We start from the raw sequence: 18,003 nt of genomic DNA, 5'->3' as shown, positions 1-18,003 counted from the left end.
GCCATGTCCGTCTGTCCGTCTGTGTGCTCGCCTAGATTTCACCCACAGTCTCCAAATTTTTGGCACGCCAACTTCCGCGCTCGTAAATCGCGAAAAACCGTCCGTCCGTCTGTACAAACACAAGGATCTCAGAGACTTTAAGAGATAGAGTAACCAAATTTGGCACACAGATTTCTATAAGCCCCGCAAGTCGCGAAAAACCACCAAACCCACACTTTTTAAGATAATACGTTTTTTGTGGTCATTATCGTTATTTTTTATAATTATTATTATCCCATTGAATCGCAGCAAGATCGCACAAGTAGAAAGGCAGTAATTGCGAGTTAATTTTTTCAAATCAATACATGGAATTTCTTTGAAGTACTTTTATATATATTGAAATTACTAACGGGTATCCTACGGTCGGGATCTCGACTAAAGCCTTTTCCACTTGTTACACCCCGTACTTAAAAAAAGTACAGGGGTCTATTGGGTTTATTTATCGAATATGTGCGTAACAGGCAGAAGGAGGCGTGGCAGATCCTATAAAGTATATATATTCTTGATCAGCATCAACAGCCGAGTCGATATAGCAATGTCCGTCTGTCCGTCTGTCTGTCCGTCTGTATGAGCACCTAGATCTCAGAGACTATAAGAGATAGAGACACCAAACTTGGTATGTAGGTTCCTCTATATTGCAAGCAGATCAAGTTTGTTTCAAATTCGGCCATAGTAAGTACGGGGTCTCCGACAGTCGAGTATGCTCGACTGTAGCACCGTCCCACAAGATTTTTACTACAGTAATATGAGTTTTCTATCAAACAAAGTAATTTTTAGTTGCAGTTAGAATTTACGACAGCAAAGTACAAACTAATCCCAAAAAAGAAATGCCTCATATTTTACCTAAGATATATGAACTTTGTATTTAAAATTGATTTTCTTACAATTTAGTGCTATACATTGAAGATCCATTTAGATACTTAGTTACACTACATTATTTGGCCAGACCACGCTCTCTATGAAATCCAAATAAGATGCGACACGTGCGTACAGTCCCGGAGTTTTGGTGGCACAACCAAAGCCCGATGATATGATGCCCAATAGCGTGTACTTGGAGTTGACAATGTCGCGCTCATACACCAATGGACCACCAGAGTCGCCCTGGCAGGCGTCCGCCGCTTGTCGTAATAAGTCCGCCGCACAGAGCAGCGAATCAACGATGCCCTTTTCGAGGAATCGGCTGCTAGTCGGTTGACCCATATAGGACAGCTGGCACTGATCCAACGGCACAATATTCAACGGGGCACGCAACAACTTCTTCGAGGTGTGACGATCTGTGGAACGATGAAAATGAATTGGGCTAAAATATACGATGTCTGACCTATAAATATGTGATCTTACTGGTCGTATTCATAACGCCCCAACCGGCTACAAAAAGTTTGGCAGCTGCTGGCGGATCCACAGGATTCGTTTCCAGGCACGCCGGGAATACAGTAAAACTAAGTTTGACCTCCTCGACCAGCTCAAGTATGGCAACATCATTGTACTTGCTACTGCTCACATATTCTGGATGTATCCTTATATTACTCTGTCAAAGACAAAACAATAAATGGTTAACATTTCTACACTGAAAAAAAAGACCAACTTCTAAAATCAAGAACATTCATCTTAAATATTTTGTTCTTAAAATAAGATTATTTTAAGACCAAATTACTAAAACTAAGATTATTAATCTAAAAAAACTTAAAATCTTAATATAAGAATAAAAATCTTAAATTGTTAGGAAAGTATAAATAGGTACTATTTCGTATCAAACAAATGATGGTACCGTGGCGCTCTGGTTAGAGAAACCGCTTCAGCTGTGAAGCAGTAGGCGGCGGTTCGAATCCCCATCGTAACAAATTAAAATAACATTTATAAAATTACTCAAACAGAATAAAATATAAATAAATCGAAATTCCAAAATAAAAATAAATATAAATATAAAAAATAGTTTTCATTTATTTTATTTTTTGATTTAAATTTTAAGAACATTTATTCTTAAAATAAGAACTTGGTCTTATTTAAAATGTTCTTAAAATCAAGATGTGTTTTCTTAATTCAAGAATTTAATGTTCTCGACGCATTTTTAGACCAAAAATCTAAGTTCTGAGACCAAAATCTTGATTTTAGAAAATTTTTTTTATCTTTTTAAGATATTGGGATATTTTCAGATTGGACTTACTGTTACGGCAATATCCTGATAGCTGTCATTTACTTCCTCTATATTCACAGTTCCCAAGCGAACATGCACAGGCGTATCGCTCTCACTGTTGACACAATGAGCAGCAGTCAGGACATGACGAGTTGAAATCAACGATCCACCGCAGCGATAATCAATCCTGCCAAATACACTGTATGCAATTGCCGCCATATGTGGATAAGTGCCATCTTCGACGGGAAGGCCATTCAGAATGTGGGGGGACAAGGCGTTCGCTTCCTGGCGTTCCGTAAACTCTCGACAAGCTTTAAAAAACAATCGAAATGTCAGTTTGCGAGCTATTGTTAGAGCTATCAACTTTCGATCTTAACGTGTTAAATTCAAAAATCATTTACAGCATTTCGAATAAAAGATTCTGTTTGTTTGATGAACAGATGAATTCTGAGTTATGAAAGAAGTAGAATTTTATTTATTTTATTGTTTTTCAATATTCCTTGACTTCTATAAAATTTATAGTATAAATTCTATAAATCTAGCGTTTTAACGAAAGATTCAGTTATAAAAAGAAGACAAGTTAAAGCTTTAACAGAAAGACAACACTTCAAAAACTTAGCATGATAAACTTTAGATGTATTACCTCGAACAGCCGGTCTCTCTGTAGTTGGTGATATATCCACTCGAGTCGTTGGCGTGGGTTGAATAGTTCGCGTCGTTGTTGTCTCTGATCTGAAATTGTTAATGGAATAGGAATGAGAATTGATGGGATGCTCAGGGCTTTTGGCACAGGGATGTGGGGCTAGGGCCAATTGATGTCATGCATAAACTGTGACAAACCCAAATGCTTCAGCAACGCCATTGCTCAAATCATTTGAGTTGAGCTCATCCGCGGGACTCGGCCGAAAGCGAAATGGTGCCCAGGGATCCAAGTCGACGTTGGGAATGGTTGCTACTGGAGGTGGACGTGCTGTGCTCGTACTTTCCATTTCAAACGTGATCACCTCATGGCCTGGGACAATGTCCATGCCTTGCTGACGCAGTCGATCATTGACCAGCTGTATAAGATCGCCCGAATCCCGTCCTGGCATTACCATTGATTGTGATCGACGTCCTGGTCTTTCCGGCCACCTTAAGGACTGCGGTCGGTTAATTATTCTCGACTGTCGACCCACACTGGGCGCTGGTCCCATGGGACCAACGCTCTGAAACCCATCCGTGCTCCGCCAAGTGGGCTCCAGAGGTGGCGATGGCTGTGGAAGCTGTTGGGATGGATTCATTTCTGGCCCATTGGCATTGCTATTAGATGGCACATGGTCTTGGGATGGACGTTTGGTTGGCTTCCCGTTGAGAAGCTGCGAGAAATCAAAGTAAGGCGACTCTTGATTCAATTTCGATGTGGTTGGTGTTGTAGGTCTCCTTGTTGTTGTTGTTGTCGCTCTCCTTGTTGTGGTTGTTGTTCTCCTTGTTGTTGTCGATGTGCTGGTTGTGGTGCTGGTTGTGGTGCTGGCGACCTGACTTGTGCTACATGTATGTACGAGTAAATCAGATGCATTGCGTTAGACGCCAATTTCTGGGTTGGCTAACAATATTGAAGCATGCAACAACAACAATTGGCTCATAGCTTGCGATAACAATGACAAAAAGCAAACAATCCCTTCCCACACAGCAATTCCATCCCATAGCCATCCTTACCCTAGCTCATGCGGACAGCAAACAATCTCCTCATGCGTTCCCAGGCCGCAGCTGGGAATATCAAGAATGGTCAGTCTGCCAGACTTGAAATATTTATCAACGATGGGTTCGCATTTCGACGAGGCTCTACAAATGCCCGCCAGATCACTCTTAACCGTACAAGCGTCACCTTCTGAAACAAATTGCATTACATTGTTGTCCCCTAAAAAAGACTTTCATCCATGCAAACCTTCAAGAGCATCCAGATATGGCAGCCCTGATAATATAAGGCCACACAGAAGTAGAAGAACTAAAGCACTACGACTGGCTTTCATTGTCCTGGTCAATACCAAGGCCAGCGACATGATCACCACTCCAATCTCGAATATAAACTATTCGGAGTGAATTGTCCTGCAATCTTGAATATCAAAACACTCAACTTTCTGGAACAGATAGACATAATTAAAATAGTTATTATTATAAATACAAAAAAATATTACTTAAAATTTTGTAAGTCTACAAATCACATTAGTTTAAAGATATTTTTAACTGAAATTATTTATATTTTGCACTTTGCTCCACACAATTTTTAACGAATTATTTCCCAGTTCACAAAATCAATTAAAAAGATTCATATTAATAAACATAAAAACATACAGATATACGCGACACGAACTAGTGATTACTATTAATTTGGTACTATATAATTTCATTTGCGTTTTCAGCAAATATTTTCATAGGCATGTAATTTTAAATTTTGTAATAGTAAATGTGGATTCCTAGAGTATGCTAGAACTTCTGAATTTAAAAGATTATGTTTCTATAAAACTATTAAAATCTATAAACAATATTAAAAAAGAAATATACCCTATAGAAAATGACTTTGAGATACGCTGTGTTCTTTATAACACTTCTTCATTATCTATAAAATAAATATCATTTAAAAAAAGGATATTGTTTATGACACATTTATTTATAATCTACTTGGTAACAATAATAAATGTTGGACTTTTTTTTAGTATAAGCTAGATTCTAACTAAGATGCAGAACTAAGTCATATTTTTGCTTGCAATTTGCTGTTCATGTGTTTTTGTATTTCAAACAGAATACGACTATATAGGGTACATACATATATTTAATATTCTAATTTTTTTGTGTGTAAGTAGGTTAATTACTTGTTGATTGTTAGTATTTCACAGATAGCAACAGGCCAGGCAGAAGCATATTTGCTCAGATCTTGAGTTGGACGTGGACCGAAAAGTATTTGAAGTCTTTTTAAAATACAATTAGGTTGGGAATCGAAACAAAGAATCAAAAAATACGTGATTTGATAAAGACAAAGAAATTGAATACAATAAATCACTTGAAGTTAAATACATTTTTACTTTTTTTTTTTCATTCAAAAGATTTCATCTTTGTTGTGTTTCACTTTTAAACAGATAGATAGACAGAGATAGAGAGAGAGGGGGAGAGGGAGAGAGACAATTTTACTGATAATAATGAACCTGCTATTGACCCATATATCAATTATATACAACTGTTGTACATAAGTTGCAGCTCTGAACATAAGCTCTTTGAGTAGTGGGGAAATCCAAGTCAACCTCAAAACATAACATTAAATAAGTTGTTTACCACAATGGAAATTCCCCATACGAAATTCCGTTAGTTAAGATTTGCTGTGATTCACATTAATTTTGTTTTTTTTTTTGCCCTTTCTTTATTGTCTCTTATCATGCAGACTTTTGGCATGGATAGATCGCTGAACTCTGCACAAAAACTTGAAATCTCGGATGCGTATTTTGTAATAGGCACAAGAAATTCGATTGTTAAATCGTGTATCTAACATTCGCTTCATTAAGTGGAGCAAAAGAAGAAAAATAAGGAAACACATATACGAATTGTGATACATTTGTACAACACGTTCCAGCTAATTAACAAATTATCTTTCGTATCAGCTGCGATTCTCGAGCAGAAGACAATTTAACTGCCTTCGGCACACTCGCACGTATTTCAATGTTTTCAGTTATCTTGCAATGCTTTTTGGCGATGAATCATTAAAGATGTTGAAAATAATGGTGCAATTATTCGAATAGTTCAATTCTACACGAACACTCTAAAACAGATCGTGTTTTGCAATGAATGAATACATCGAACACAGCTAAATTCATTTATAAGTACTTTGTTTTTATGTAAATAATTAGATAAGATCTATAAAATTTGTTTTTTTAATTAATAAAAATATATGAAAAGCACAGAAATGAAAACAATTAAAATAGTAGTTCATTTATAAATATAAACTAAATTCATGACGTTTAAGGCATAAGCCTCAAAACAGGTAACTACATAATTCGATGATTTTATAATATTGCTGACTTTTAGAACAGTCCAGTTTCTGGCAAGCTTTGTTATTATCTAAAGCAGTCAATTCTTATCAATGCTCAATTAAAAAAAGTTACCAGAAACCGAACTGATAGAAATTCAAATGTATTCTGATATCCTAATGCCAAAAGTTAGCAATATCATAATGTCATCGATTTAAGCAGTTACCTGTTTTGAGGTTTATGCCATGAAATTGTATTTCACACATTTCTCATATAATTATTTTTAATGACGTCACGGAAACAAGTTGTTTAATGCAGCTTCTTTATAAGTAGGCATCACTGTACTAAGAACTGTATAGTATTGAAGTAGATAGATTTTTATTTTAAATCTACACATTTGATTATTATTATTATTGTGGTTCTTTTGTTAAAGCTGTTGTGGTTGTTTTTTTGTTATTATTGTTGTTGTTTATTATCAGACGCACCTTTGACACGCAACTTTGCAGCTCTCCGATTGATAAGAGCAAACGAAACAACAAACCAGCTGCACTTGTTGTTATTATTGTTGCTCTAGTTGATGTTTTTTTTATAGTCTGTATATACGATTATTAAAACCGAGTATAGATAATTATATATAGTATATATGTATGTACAGTTATTCAAACACTTTGATTAAAAATACACAAAGCACAAAAAATAAGCAATAAAAAAAGCGATGAAAAATTTCAAAACCAAAAAACAAAAAAAACAATATAAATAAAAAAAAATCAACAACAACAAATTGAAACCGGTGCCTGTCGCCTGTTTGGGAAACGGGTAGCTCGGGGCGGTTTCAGAGCTCAACTCACGACTCACGACTCTCGACTCTCGACTGTCGACTGTAGAGGAGGGAGCTGAGGACTGAGACTGTGGATGTGATTGTGGATGTGGTTGTGGATGTGGAAGTGGCTGGGGTAACGGACTACCTCACAGCAACGCGTCGCTTTGGCAACTGAAGCTGAGATTAGAACCCAAACGTAGCCGAAGCTATAGATAGGCACCGACGCAGACCCAGAGACAGACACAGAGCCAGAGCCAGAGACCGACTCAGAGTCAGAGTCAGAGACAGAGCTATGACCGTGGCCAAGCATTATATTTGTTGTTGTTGCTGTTGTTTGTTGTTGATAGCGAGTGAGCGTCGAACCGGTTTGTTTTTTAGCATTTAACAGAATCAAAATACGCAACTGAGCGCAACTCAGCAGCTATATGTGGATACTACAGGCCCAAAGTGATTGCCAATGCTCGCAACTTACTAAGTAAACAACCCAAAAGCAACAAGAACAACAACAACAACAACAATAAGAATACATTGTATGATTCAAGGGAAATACACAGGCGAGCGCAGAAATCACAGAGAGTTAATGTCGGAGCGTAGTTGAATTAATTCAATACGATATGTTACCTGGGTTTGTCCCCTGAAAAATTTGTCTTCAGTGCAGGTTTTTTTTTTTTTTTTGGCAGCTATACAAAATAATGCATCTAATAATAGTACTTGCCACACTGTGTTTTTCACCGTCACAGTCATTGCAAGTTGTTTGTGACGTATGCATGAGCTAGTAAAAAGGAAAGCTAAGAACTGTTTTCTATCTGGTATGAAAAACTTGCCTGTTTTCGCAACGATTTTGCTGAAATTTTTAGAATACTTAGCTAAGATACATTTAGGTTAGCATGCCAAAAATCGAGGCTCTAAATTTTGAAATTTTGACTGTAATTAAGTTTAAAAAATATTGTGTAATTGTGAAATAAAAAAAATTACCCATTTACTTGAATTAATGTTTATGAAGACATTGGCATAGTTTTGCTTAAGTTTGTTTATGCAAGAGGTCGGTTGTGGCTTTGGGATGGAACTCAAGTTAATAGCTTGTTTATATTTTAATTATTTTATTTTTTAGCCTAGATAAAATATGAATTTGTCGGTGTGCACACACTGGTGCCCACTGGGATTAAATTGAGAACAAATTGTGAATTTATACATTTAAAGGAAAATCAAGAAAAAAAATCACATTTAAAAGCATTACAAAAAACGCTTCAAATCTTTGCCTCGCTTTTTTTAAGGCATCAGTCGCAGATCTTCGACAAATTTAAAGAGCTGTCGATCCACAAGACTCGTATAGTACATAACGTCGGCATGACAATTATCGCCAGTGGGCGAGGCAACGCCCAAAACACAACGACTGCCATTCGCACTCAGTAAGTGAAGGACACTCCCAACAGCGGAAGGACATGGAACACACGAACTGGAATTTGTGGCACGTAATAAGGCAGGATTCATGGGCTCCACACACATATGCCTGGAGGGCAAATCCTGTATGCCTTCAGAGTTGGCTATGTCCTTACAGGCGTCTGAGGGCAACAGGCGCATTGGCAGCTCATAGAGCGGACAATCGCTATCTGGGAATAGAATAAGAAGTTGAGTGATTCGAGTGATCGAATAAATAGTTATAGATTGAGATTACCATTGCCCTTGGCCCAGCCGCTGGCAACAAGATGTCCTGTGGTCTGCCAACGTGTCTGCTCATAGGAACTACAGACGGAAGCCTGTTCCCCTTGATGAGGCTGTGGCAGACGCATTAGCGCCAAATCCTTGCGATAAACTGAAATATTCTAAGCAAAAGAAATGCAATGTGTAATGACTTTAGTAAGTTCCCTGTAGTTCTGAAAGTCCCTTTGCTTGATTATCCCTAACGTTGTCCCTGATGATGTTGTCATTTCTTGACGTTTTGTTGTTAGTTTTGTAATAATTCTGACAGCGTCAACTGGACGCTGCTTGTTCGCACTTTAAAATTGAAAACTATTGGTACATTATTGTTAAGCAAGAAATTTTAAGTTCCGTGGCTTAATGGTTAGAGTCGCCGACTTGCCACAAATACAACTTTTCAGCTCGGGTTCCCGGGTTCGAATTACGCTCTGAACAGCCATTAAGAATTTTTTTTTTAAATATACACGCGTCGTCAAAGTATCATAACTGTAGTTTTAAATTCTAAAATAAAAACATTAGAAATACAATAATGCCTGGGGACTTTTTGGCAGAGTTTCAGGAGGAGTTTATCACGTTTTATGTTAGGAAAATGTTAGGGAATACCTCTCGAGGTTTTTATGTTAAAGTCCTCAACGCTTTTTTATACAATGTCCCTAAGTTTTCCCTATCAATTAGGGACAATTTCACACGGATTCCACAACATTTTCTTGAGGTCTGTCACTACTGGGTTTTTTAAATTTACAATATAAAATTATTAAGTTACAAAACACTTGTCAAATGCGGGGTTCGAACCCACGATCGGTTGAAGATTGCCTGAGATCTGCGACTCAGTACACTACGCCACAGGAGCCCCCAACTTTAGTAAGTCAGTACGAGATAAAGAGAGAGAAAGAAAAAGAGTGAGATAGAGTTTAGTGAACTCACTGCAATGTCCACCAGATCGTCATCCTCTTCATCCACATCCTGTAAATCCGCCACACCAAAAACCGCATGACTGGGACGCCCACATCCGGCGGAGGTAAGCAGCAATTGTGACGCCAACAATATTGCCGTGCAACGATGCAAATGACCATCGAAGCGGGCATTTGGATATGCCAATGCCGCCAGATACTTGTACTGGACCAACAGCTCCACGGCAGTTGCAGTCGCCGGTACAGCCTGCTCAATGCCCTGGTTAAAACCTTTTGACGACTTTTGAAGAACCTCAACCGGCGTCGGCTGGATGCCCACACGTGTTTCAGTCCCAATTTGGGCACGAGGCTGCAGTGGCACGCTAATGGGACAGCAGATGATCTCCTCCGTGGTGCCGGCTCGGCAGGTGTAGACATCTTCATTGCGCAGACGCTGCTGACTCAACAAGATATCAATGCTGCTACATTTGGAGACGGGCATACAATCGCCCTCATAGAGAGGCGCCTGACAGGCATCATCATTTCCTGTGGATCTGCTCGGAGGGACAATGCTCTCCGGATTGTGAGATTCCATAATGGGCACAGAACGCTCTAAATACTCTCGATTTGTATTGAATATGCTAAGCCAGGGTGGACTTGCTGTTGTTGTTGTTGTTGTTGTTGCTGTTGTATTTTCTGGTGAGGAACGCATTTGAACTGGTTCCGTTTCGAGGGGGCAACATATCTTCTCATCGGTTATGGTAAAGCCACAATTAAGCACAGACTCCCTCGTCAACCTTTTACTCTCGATGAACTGCTTCAAAGTTTTGCAACTCGGCGCTGGCTGACAGCTACTGCGATAATCCTGTGTGGGACAGGGATCACCCACTGCAAAAGAGAATTAAATAAATGCTTAAACAGTACTATGTTGTGTTATTAGATATACGATGCTGTTCCGGATTTCACTTTGGGCAAAATTAATCGAAAGTGAAAATCTTTAACATGTTGTAAATTCATTTTGGAAATATTTTGCGAATTGAATTCCCCTTTAGTATTTAAATTTAAGTCCCATAAAGTGAAAAATTATAATTTTTTAAGTACTTAGCATAAGTGCAACGTCAGAAAATGAATTTTCGGAAATCCTATAAATGTGAAGTGATTAGACCAACAAAATTTGTTTTTATAATTCTGAAAAATATTTGAATAGCCTAGAAATTGAAACAAGAAAAATAATGGTTGATTTATAAATCTAAACTAAATTCATAATGTTTATAAACCTCAAAACAGCTAAGTACCTAATTCAACTAGTTTATTATATTGCTGTCAGTCGACCAGTCCAGTTTCTGACCAACTTTGCTATTGTCTAAAGCAGTCAATTCTTATCAATGCACAATTAAAAAAGTTATCAGAAACTGAACTGTTAGAAGTTCGAATTTATACTGATATCCAAATGCCAATAGTTAGCAATATCAAAAAATCGTCGATTTAGGCAGTTACCTGTTTGGAGGTTTATTGTTTCATAAAATTCTCTCTTAACTATATTTAATGAAGCCACAGCAAGAAGTTGTTAAATGCAGCTTCTTTATAAGCAGGCTTCACTGTACTTAGCACAGTATAGCAGGGAAACCGTATTAACTGATGTAAATTGGTACCGGAACTGAAACCCTTACCAAAACAACACTTTTTTATAATACCGAGACCGAAAAACCAAATTTATTTAAAATAAATAGCCGATTAATAACCGATTCATGTATAACGATTAGTCTTAGTTCAATCAACCATTAAATTCAGTTATGTTGTTAAGGTAAAATCATTATTTTTTAAACTTATTTTGATTTTAAATTAGAATTTCGATCTTGTTAAATACATAATTTGTTGAATCATACAACTTATGTTCATATATTAACGTTTTTATAACATTTCTACCACATTTTTTTTTTTTTGTGAATGGAAATCATACCGGTTGTTCGAAGCCGAAACCTAAAAGAATCCCTAACCGTAACGAAACCGATATACAAAGACATTTGTAACCGATAACCAAAAACCAAAATACAAACTTAACCGAAACCCTAACGAAAACCGATATTCGATTTAGTTTAATACTCTGCTGTATAGTATTGTAGTACATGTGCAAAAGAGAATGCACATTTACATATAATCTGTAAGAGAGATAGAAAGAGAGAGACAGAGAGAGAGAAAGAAAACATACCCTCCAGACTGTAGTAGCCCCAAACTCGGCTCAAACAAAGCCAATATAGCGTCAATAGCAAACTTATCGCTCTTGCTCGTGACATGACCGATCCAAAAACGAACTCAACTGACACCTCGACTGACTCTCGCTCAACTGCCGCTCTGTCAGAGTCGACCGACAGACTGAGCATCGATAGCTTCATCTCTCCAACGTCATTGCTAGCGAAGCGTCGCAGTCGACGCCAGCGTCGCGTCGCTTAATCCAGATTCGATTTGGTTGCTGAGGAAGTGACACAGCAGTTGCCAGTTGACTTATTTCTAGCTCAGTAAGTCACTTTTTACACGCTACGATTTTGGCCGTTATCATTGAAAACAAATTTATGGTAATATCTCGATGGGAAAATGCAAATTCTTAAACAGTCAAGCTGCTCTCTAATAAACTTGTACAAAGATCTCCCTATGATTAATTAAGCATACAGTTGCTCCTAATTATTTGAACAACTGTTAATACGCAATAGAAATTTTAAATGGGTTCTACTTTTAAATGTAGCAAGCATAAACTTACGCTTAAGCTTTACCATATTTTATTTTATTTGTATCTAAATAAAACATCTGAATGTATTGTAGGTATAAATGTATAAGCAGATAGCAAGTATGCACTGCTATCCTTTACATTACTTTTCACTCTTAAAGTTGGCCTTAACCTATGTTAAGTCGTAAGTTGATATCTCTATGGAAAAATGCTGACACTAACACTGAATATGACAAATGTGGTTGCAAAGACAAATCTGCTTGAATTCAAATACTTTTATCTACATATTAGGTATTTTTTAAGCCACTTTATTTTTAAAATTAAAGTGTAAGAATATTCCCAAATTTCCATATAATAAAATGATCAACAATTCATTTATCTCTTCTCTCATGCAGTTTACATACAACAAATTATTATTACGAAAGAAAAAGTATTTCAAATTGAGTTTGCTACCGGCTAATATACGATTTAGCATGGTATTGATATCTTAAATTATATAAGAGGCGTTTTAAGCCTTATAAAAAAAAAACAAAGTCTATTTCAATATAGTTCAGCTAAAAAAAAACTTGTTAATTTATAAATTTTAGGTTTAACGATTTTTAATTACAAATGTTATTGTATTTTTTTACACATATGTAACGCATTGATTCAAACTTCTACATTGATGAAGAAAATGTTCTAAAATCAAGATTTTGGTCTTAAAACTAAGAGTTTTGGTCTTAAAAATGCGTCGAGAACATTAAACTCTTAAAGTAAGAAAACATATCTTGGTTGTAAGAACATTTTAAAGACTAAATTCTTATTTTAAGAATAAATGTTTTTAAAATTTAAGACAAAAAATAAAAAAAATAAAAATTATTTTCAAACCTATAATATTTTATTTGTGCTTTACTTTTGATATATATACAATTTATTCTAGCTTGGTTATTTTATAAATGTTATTATATCTTGTTACGAGTGGGACTCGAACCTGCTCTGCTGCTTTACAAACTGAAGCCTCGAACCATATGAAATTGTACATATATATACTTTTCTACTAACTTAAGATTTTTATACCCTGAGCGCATTGAAAATGGTCAAAAAAGGGTAAATTGTGTTTGGCAGAATGTAAGTAACAGGCAGAAGAGGCGTGGCAGACCCCCCAAAGTATATATATTCTTGATCAGGATCAACAGTCCGTCCGTCTGCTTGAACGCGTCGGTCTCTGAGACCATAACACGCTAGAGACTTTAAACTTAATAAGTAGGTTCCTAGATACCATAGGCAGATCAAGTTTGTTTTTTTTTTTTTTGATTAGACCTCTATATCATATAGCTGCCATAGGAACGATATATCGAAAATGAAGTTTTAGTAAAAAAAAATTTTTGGTTTTTTGAGATATATTGACCAATCTGACACAATATACATCTGAGCTGGTAGTATACATCCTGAACAAATTTGGTTCAAATCGGACCACTGAACAAGTTTTTTGTTTTTTGAGATAACTTAACCAAACTCATAGAATAGGCATTTAAATTGGTATTATACGTCCTGTCCAAATTTAGTTCAGATCGGTTTCCTATATCATATAGCTGCCATGAGAACAATCGGTCGAATGTCAACTTTTAGTACAGGGTATCCTACTGTCGAGCGTGCCCGACTGTAGCAGCCCACTTGTTGCTTCGATTTTTTAGATTTATATTCTTAGTATTAGTAATATGGTCTTAAAATGGTCTTGTTTTAAGATGAATATTCTTGATTGTAGAAGTTAGTCTTTTTTCATTGTAGTTAAATCAATAATGAACGTATTTTTAACGTATTTCTAAAATATCTTAATTTTCAGACTTGAAAAATCTACTTGAAACTTGACTTATTATTTCATTTTATTCTTAGCTGGAAATGAAGTTAGACATTAAAGTGTTATAAGTACGAAACACTTGACTTTTTTCGCTTTGTGAAGGTTTGATCTGGATGCGGTTCGCTGCCAACATCGTTATTCGCAAACCTCTTATCATCTCCAGATTTCGAAAATTTAATCTACAATGTTTGGTGAGCATAAAGTTGGCCAAGGCTATCAGCACATTAAATTTCTTACCAACTTTATATTCTACGATCTTAAATAACAAATGCTCGCTGTAAACAGAATCCGATCCGAGCAACTTTTTAGCCGCTAGAGCATTTCGATATAAAAAATTAGATGTTCTTAAGGACAGTTTATTTACATATACAGAAAGTGATTTTGAAAACAAAAATCCATATAAAATAAAGATCCTGATAAAGTCAAAGCCCGATTTAATCCGTTGAGGCACTTTTATCGACAACAAAATTAATGAGGAAATCACTGACTCGATAATCAGAGACAATATTGGTATAATAAACTGGGGCCCCATTCTCGACGCACTCATCCGTGGTGGGCGTGGCAATACCCGCAACACAGTAGCTACCATCGGGACGCTGCACGTGAAGGACACTGGAACTGGCTGTTAAACACCTCAAGCACTGTTCACTCTGCCTGGAGTTCGAGCTAACAGTTTCGGGTTCAAAACACAGATGTGAGTTTTCAAAATTGAGGCCCTGTATTTGCCTTTTATTTTCCACATTCCTACATTGGTCGATGTGGACATTTCGCATCTGTTGGCTAAACAAAGCGCAATTCGTGCCTATGGTGGAATCAATTAGTCAAATAGGTGCCAAAAGATAAATACTATATTAGATTATTCTTACTTTCATCCAGATTAAACGCAAAGCCAACCGCAAAAGTTTTTGGGTCTCCCTTCACATCAGATGTGAGACAAGTCGGCGCGACACTCACAATCCCCGACAACTGGCTGCTTGTAAGTTCCTTCTCCAGTTCAAACAGCACTAGTTCATTGTTATAGGATATATTTCTCTGTAAAGAAATTGGGATTAATCAACTACACTCCGAACAAGTTTAAAATCTTTCTAGCGCACTTAGAAATAATCTAAAAATTGATATTTTAATGAAAAGCAGGAATTGGATAATGAGCTGAATTATCTTTATCAAGAAATTCCCAAAAATATCTTTAATGCATATTTGTTTTCTTGAGTATTAGAACTTGATGAAAATTTGTTATTCATTGAGAGTATGTAAACAGAAACAAAAATTTATTCTAAATATTAAGTTTTGATAACTTGATTTTAGCTTGAATTTTTTAAGTATGTATTCAGGGTATAATTCCTAAATTAAGATAATTCGTAGATAAAATGGCAATGATATTAAAAAATCGACTTTAAAAAAGTCAAAGAAGCTTAAGTTATTTGATCTAACTGAAGAAAAAAAATATTACAGAACCCCAAAAATTAAAATATTTTTGACAAAAGTCGGGCTTGATTTAAGTATTTCATACTTGGTTTATGAGAATCCGGCATTACCGTACATCTGACACCGCATTGGATTAATTTTAGCCCGGAATCCTGGATCTGTGTACGTATTAGGATGCATCGACTTTTTTCACAAAAAATGTTAATTTTAAGACGTTTTCATTAAGAAACCATAGTTATAAAATCAATTCATAGTCCCCGCTATTTGAGTTTTGTGTTTTTAGTCCTTGTTTGGACTAAAAATAATGTCTTAAGGGCAATTGGTCCTTTGATTCAATGAAATTTTGAAAGTCCTGGTTCCAGCAAGAGTTTTTATACCAATCTTGTCAGAATCTAAAGAAACAAAAAACACTAAAAATACGCCAATATTAACATGCTAAGAATTTCAAAAAATAAATTTTTCAACTCAAAAAGCGAGGACTAGGAATAGATATTAAAACTGTTGTTTCTTGATGAAAACATCTTAAAATTGATCTTAGATTACGAATTTGGGTTATCCTTTTTCAATATTTTGGGCCCATACAAATCAATGCACATCAATGTATTTTAGATTATTGATAAACATATCGAATTTTTAAGGGAATTTGTTATTATCTTGTATTGCATGTAACATGCAAAATTTACATTAAACAGGTTCTTCAATTGGTATGAAGAAATTCAGTTGCGGAGCCTCTAGTTCTCATACCACCCGTAGTTTTTGGCGGTCAAAAATACAAACAAACGGGGAGAGAGAGAGAGAAATACATTTGCTTGACCTATAATGCTGATAATTTTATATACATTATAAATACGGTCAAAGATGCCTTATTCAGATAGATTTAAACAAAGCTACTCGTAAATTATAATTTTTCACCAACTTAAATAATTGTTAACTTATAAAATTTTTATAAATATTTTAGAACAGTACCTTGATATCGGTCGCAATTTGTGAATCAACATATTTTGAAGGATCCGTGGAACCGAGAAGAATTTTATTGGGTCTGCTAACAATATTCTTACCCAAGCATTTGGTCGTAGCCAGGACAAAAGACGGAGATACAATAACGCCCGTGCATTGATAAATATAATCATCGAGTGTAACAGGATTCAGGTATCTCAGGGATACCAGATGTTTTCTAAAGTTCAATATTGAGAAAATAATCAAAAACTACAGTAATATTGAGAAAATAATCAAAAACTACAGCTATATGACTTACGCATATGTCTGGCGTGTTGGGGTTGCACGTGGTAGTGGTGGATCATCGGGACAGCAATACATCCTTGGACTAAACGGAGTTTCGTATCCACAATGAAAATCATTCAGTTTGGCCTTGCCGGCAACTAAATACTGTTGTAATGTTGTACAGTCATCACCAATTTTACATCTGCCCATTGGAAATCCATCCACCTGACATCGGTCATTCGCTGATTTTGAATATATATGAATCTTAGAAATTCTGGAAATATTTAGAGTAAAACTAACAACTTACGTTTATATCTGGCATCAGCCCCCCATATCATTAGTATCACACCCGTAAATATCCTAAAAAAGAACATTTTCTTCTATACTATTGACAGATTCGAATGTGCTACGATTGTGCTTCGTTGTTGCAAAGTCGCTCGATACTGAGCTTGAACTAAGACAAACTCGGCGTATTATGTACACACTCAGACAGATAATCTCCCACTTTTTCCTCCACCACGACTTTATATACCCTTTCAGAGGGTATTATAATTTGTTCACGAAATTCGACCTGATCAGATTACGATATCAAAAAGCTTCTATAAGAAATATCTGTCAAAAATCCAGGTTTATATGAAAAACTTTGTTGTTTCTTAAAATATTTCAACCAAGCAGACAAATTTGGGGAAAAACACACGGGTGTTTCATATAAGTGGTTATAAAAAATTGGTCACAAAAACTGAATATTTGTATAACATGTGTGTTTTAAAATGAATTTACTGAAAAGAGTATCTAATATTCGATGTATTTATTCCTCTATATGTTTAACCTTATCGCTATTCTATAAATACAAAATATTTATATAGATTGTGTCGGTATGGAAAAAAATTGTACAGTTCAGCTTGCGTGATTTTTCCAAAGAAATATTGCAAATCCCTAAGCGACTCATCTTACACAAATTCAAAGATAATAATGACCTTTGGAAAATCCACATAAAATAATCTGAAATAATAATAAGCATATTAAATTAATATTGTGGTATTACTATCATTTCGAGAATAATACAAGCCATTTTAGAGTTTAGGGGGGCGTGAGTGGGCGTGGCAATAAGATAAAGCTGTTCAATCGCGATACTAGAGCAGTCGGATTGTTAAATTTGAAAGCTCTAGTTCTTATAGTCTCTGAGATATAGACAAACGGGCATGGCTAATTCGGCTCATTT

The 18,003-nt window shown here is 35.9% G+C and overlaps 3 protein-coding genes across 5 annotated transcripts; all 3 read right to left on the bottom strand.

Moving 5' to 3' along the window:
- Positions 1-873: 873 nt before the first annotated feature.
- Positions 874-6,774, bottom strand: LOC117793508 (serine protease persephone-like). Of its 3 annotated transcripts, none has more exons than XM_034633827.1 (8): positions 6,654-6,774; positions 4,098-4,290; positions 3,869-4,040; positions 3,014-3,697; positions 2,817-2,905; positions 2,204-2,484; positions 1,381-1,567; positions 874-1,313 (listed from the first exon to the last, which is right to left on the bottom strand). In XM_034633827.1, exons 2-8 carry the CDS (start codon positions 4,210-4,212, stop codon positions 964-966), a joined length of 1,878 nt encoding a protein of 625 aa, XP_034489718.1. In that variant the 5' UTR covers positions 4,213-4,290; positions 6,654-6,774; the 3' UTR covers positions 874-963. The 3 variants fall into 3 exon arrangements, with proteins under 3 accessions (XP_034489718.1, XP_034489719.1, XP_034489720.1); XM_034633828.1 differs by having other exon boundaries at positions 3,869-4,037; XM_034633829.1 differs by lacking the exon at positions 3,014-3,697 and having other exon boundaries at positions 6,654-6,766.
- A 1,297-nt stretch (positions 6,775-8,071) lies between these two features.
- On the bottom strand, positions 8,072-11,946 carry LOC117793856. The gene is made up of 4 exons (XM_034634286.1): positions 11,786-11,946; positions 9,611-10,464; positions 8,664-8,811; positions 8,072-8,598 (listed from the first exon to the last, which is right to left on the bottom strand). The coding sequence occupies exons 1-4, from the start codon at positions 11,868-11,870 to the stop codon at positions 8,258-8,260; spliced, it is 1,428 nt and encodes a 475-aa protein (XP_034490177.1). The 5' UTR covers positions 11,871-11,946; the 3' UTR covers positions 8,072-8,257.
- A 2,524-nt stretch (positions 11,947-14,470) lies between these two features.
- Positions 14,471-17,218, bottom strand: LOC117784359. The gene is made up of 5 exons (XM_034622075.1): positions 17,089-17,218; positions 16,816-17,023; positions 16,527-16,734; positions 15,002-15,167; positions 14,471-14,937 (listed from the first exon to the last, which is right to left on the bottom strand). Exons 1-5 carry the CDS (start codon positions 17,153-17,155, stop codon positions 14,570-14,572), a joined length of 1,017 nt encoding a protein of 338 aa, XP_034477966.1. The 5' UTR covers positions 17,156-17,218; the 3' UTR covers positions 14,471-14,569.
- Positions 17,219-18,003: the final 785 nt, after the last annotated feature.

This window comes from Drosophila innubila, chromosome X (genome assembly GCF_004354385.1).
Source record: "Drosophila innubila isolate TH190305 chromosome X, UK_Dinn_1.0, whole genome shotgun sequence".
Taxonomy (NCBI): domain Eukaryota; kingdom Metazoa; phylum Arthropoda; class Insecta; order Diptera; family Drosophilidae; genus Drosophila; species Drosophila innubila.
The sequence above is the reverse complement of the archived record's forward strand: the minus strand, read 5'-3'. Positions and strand labels throughout refer to the sequence as shown.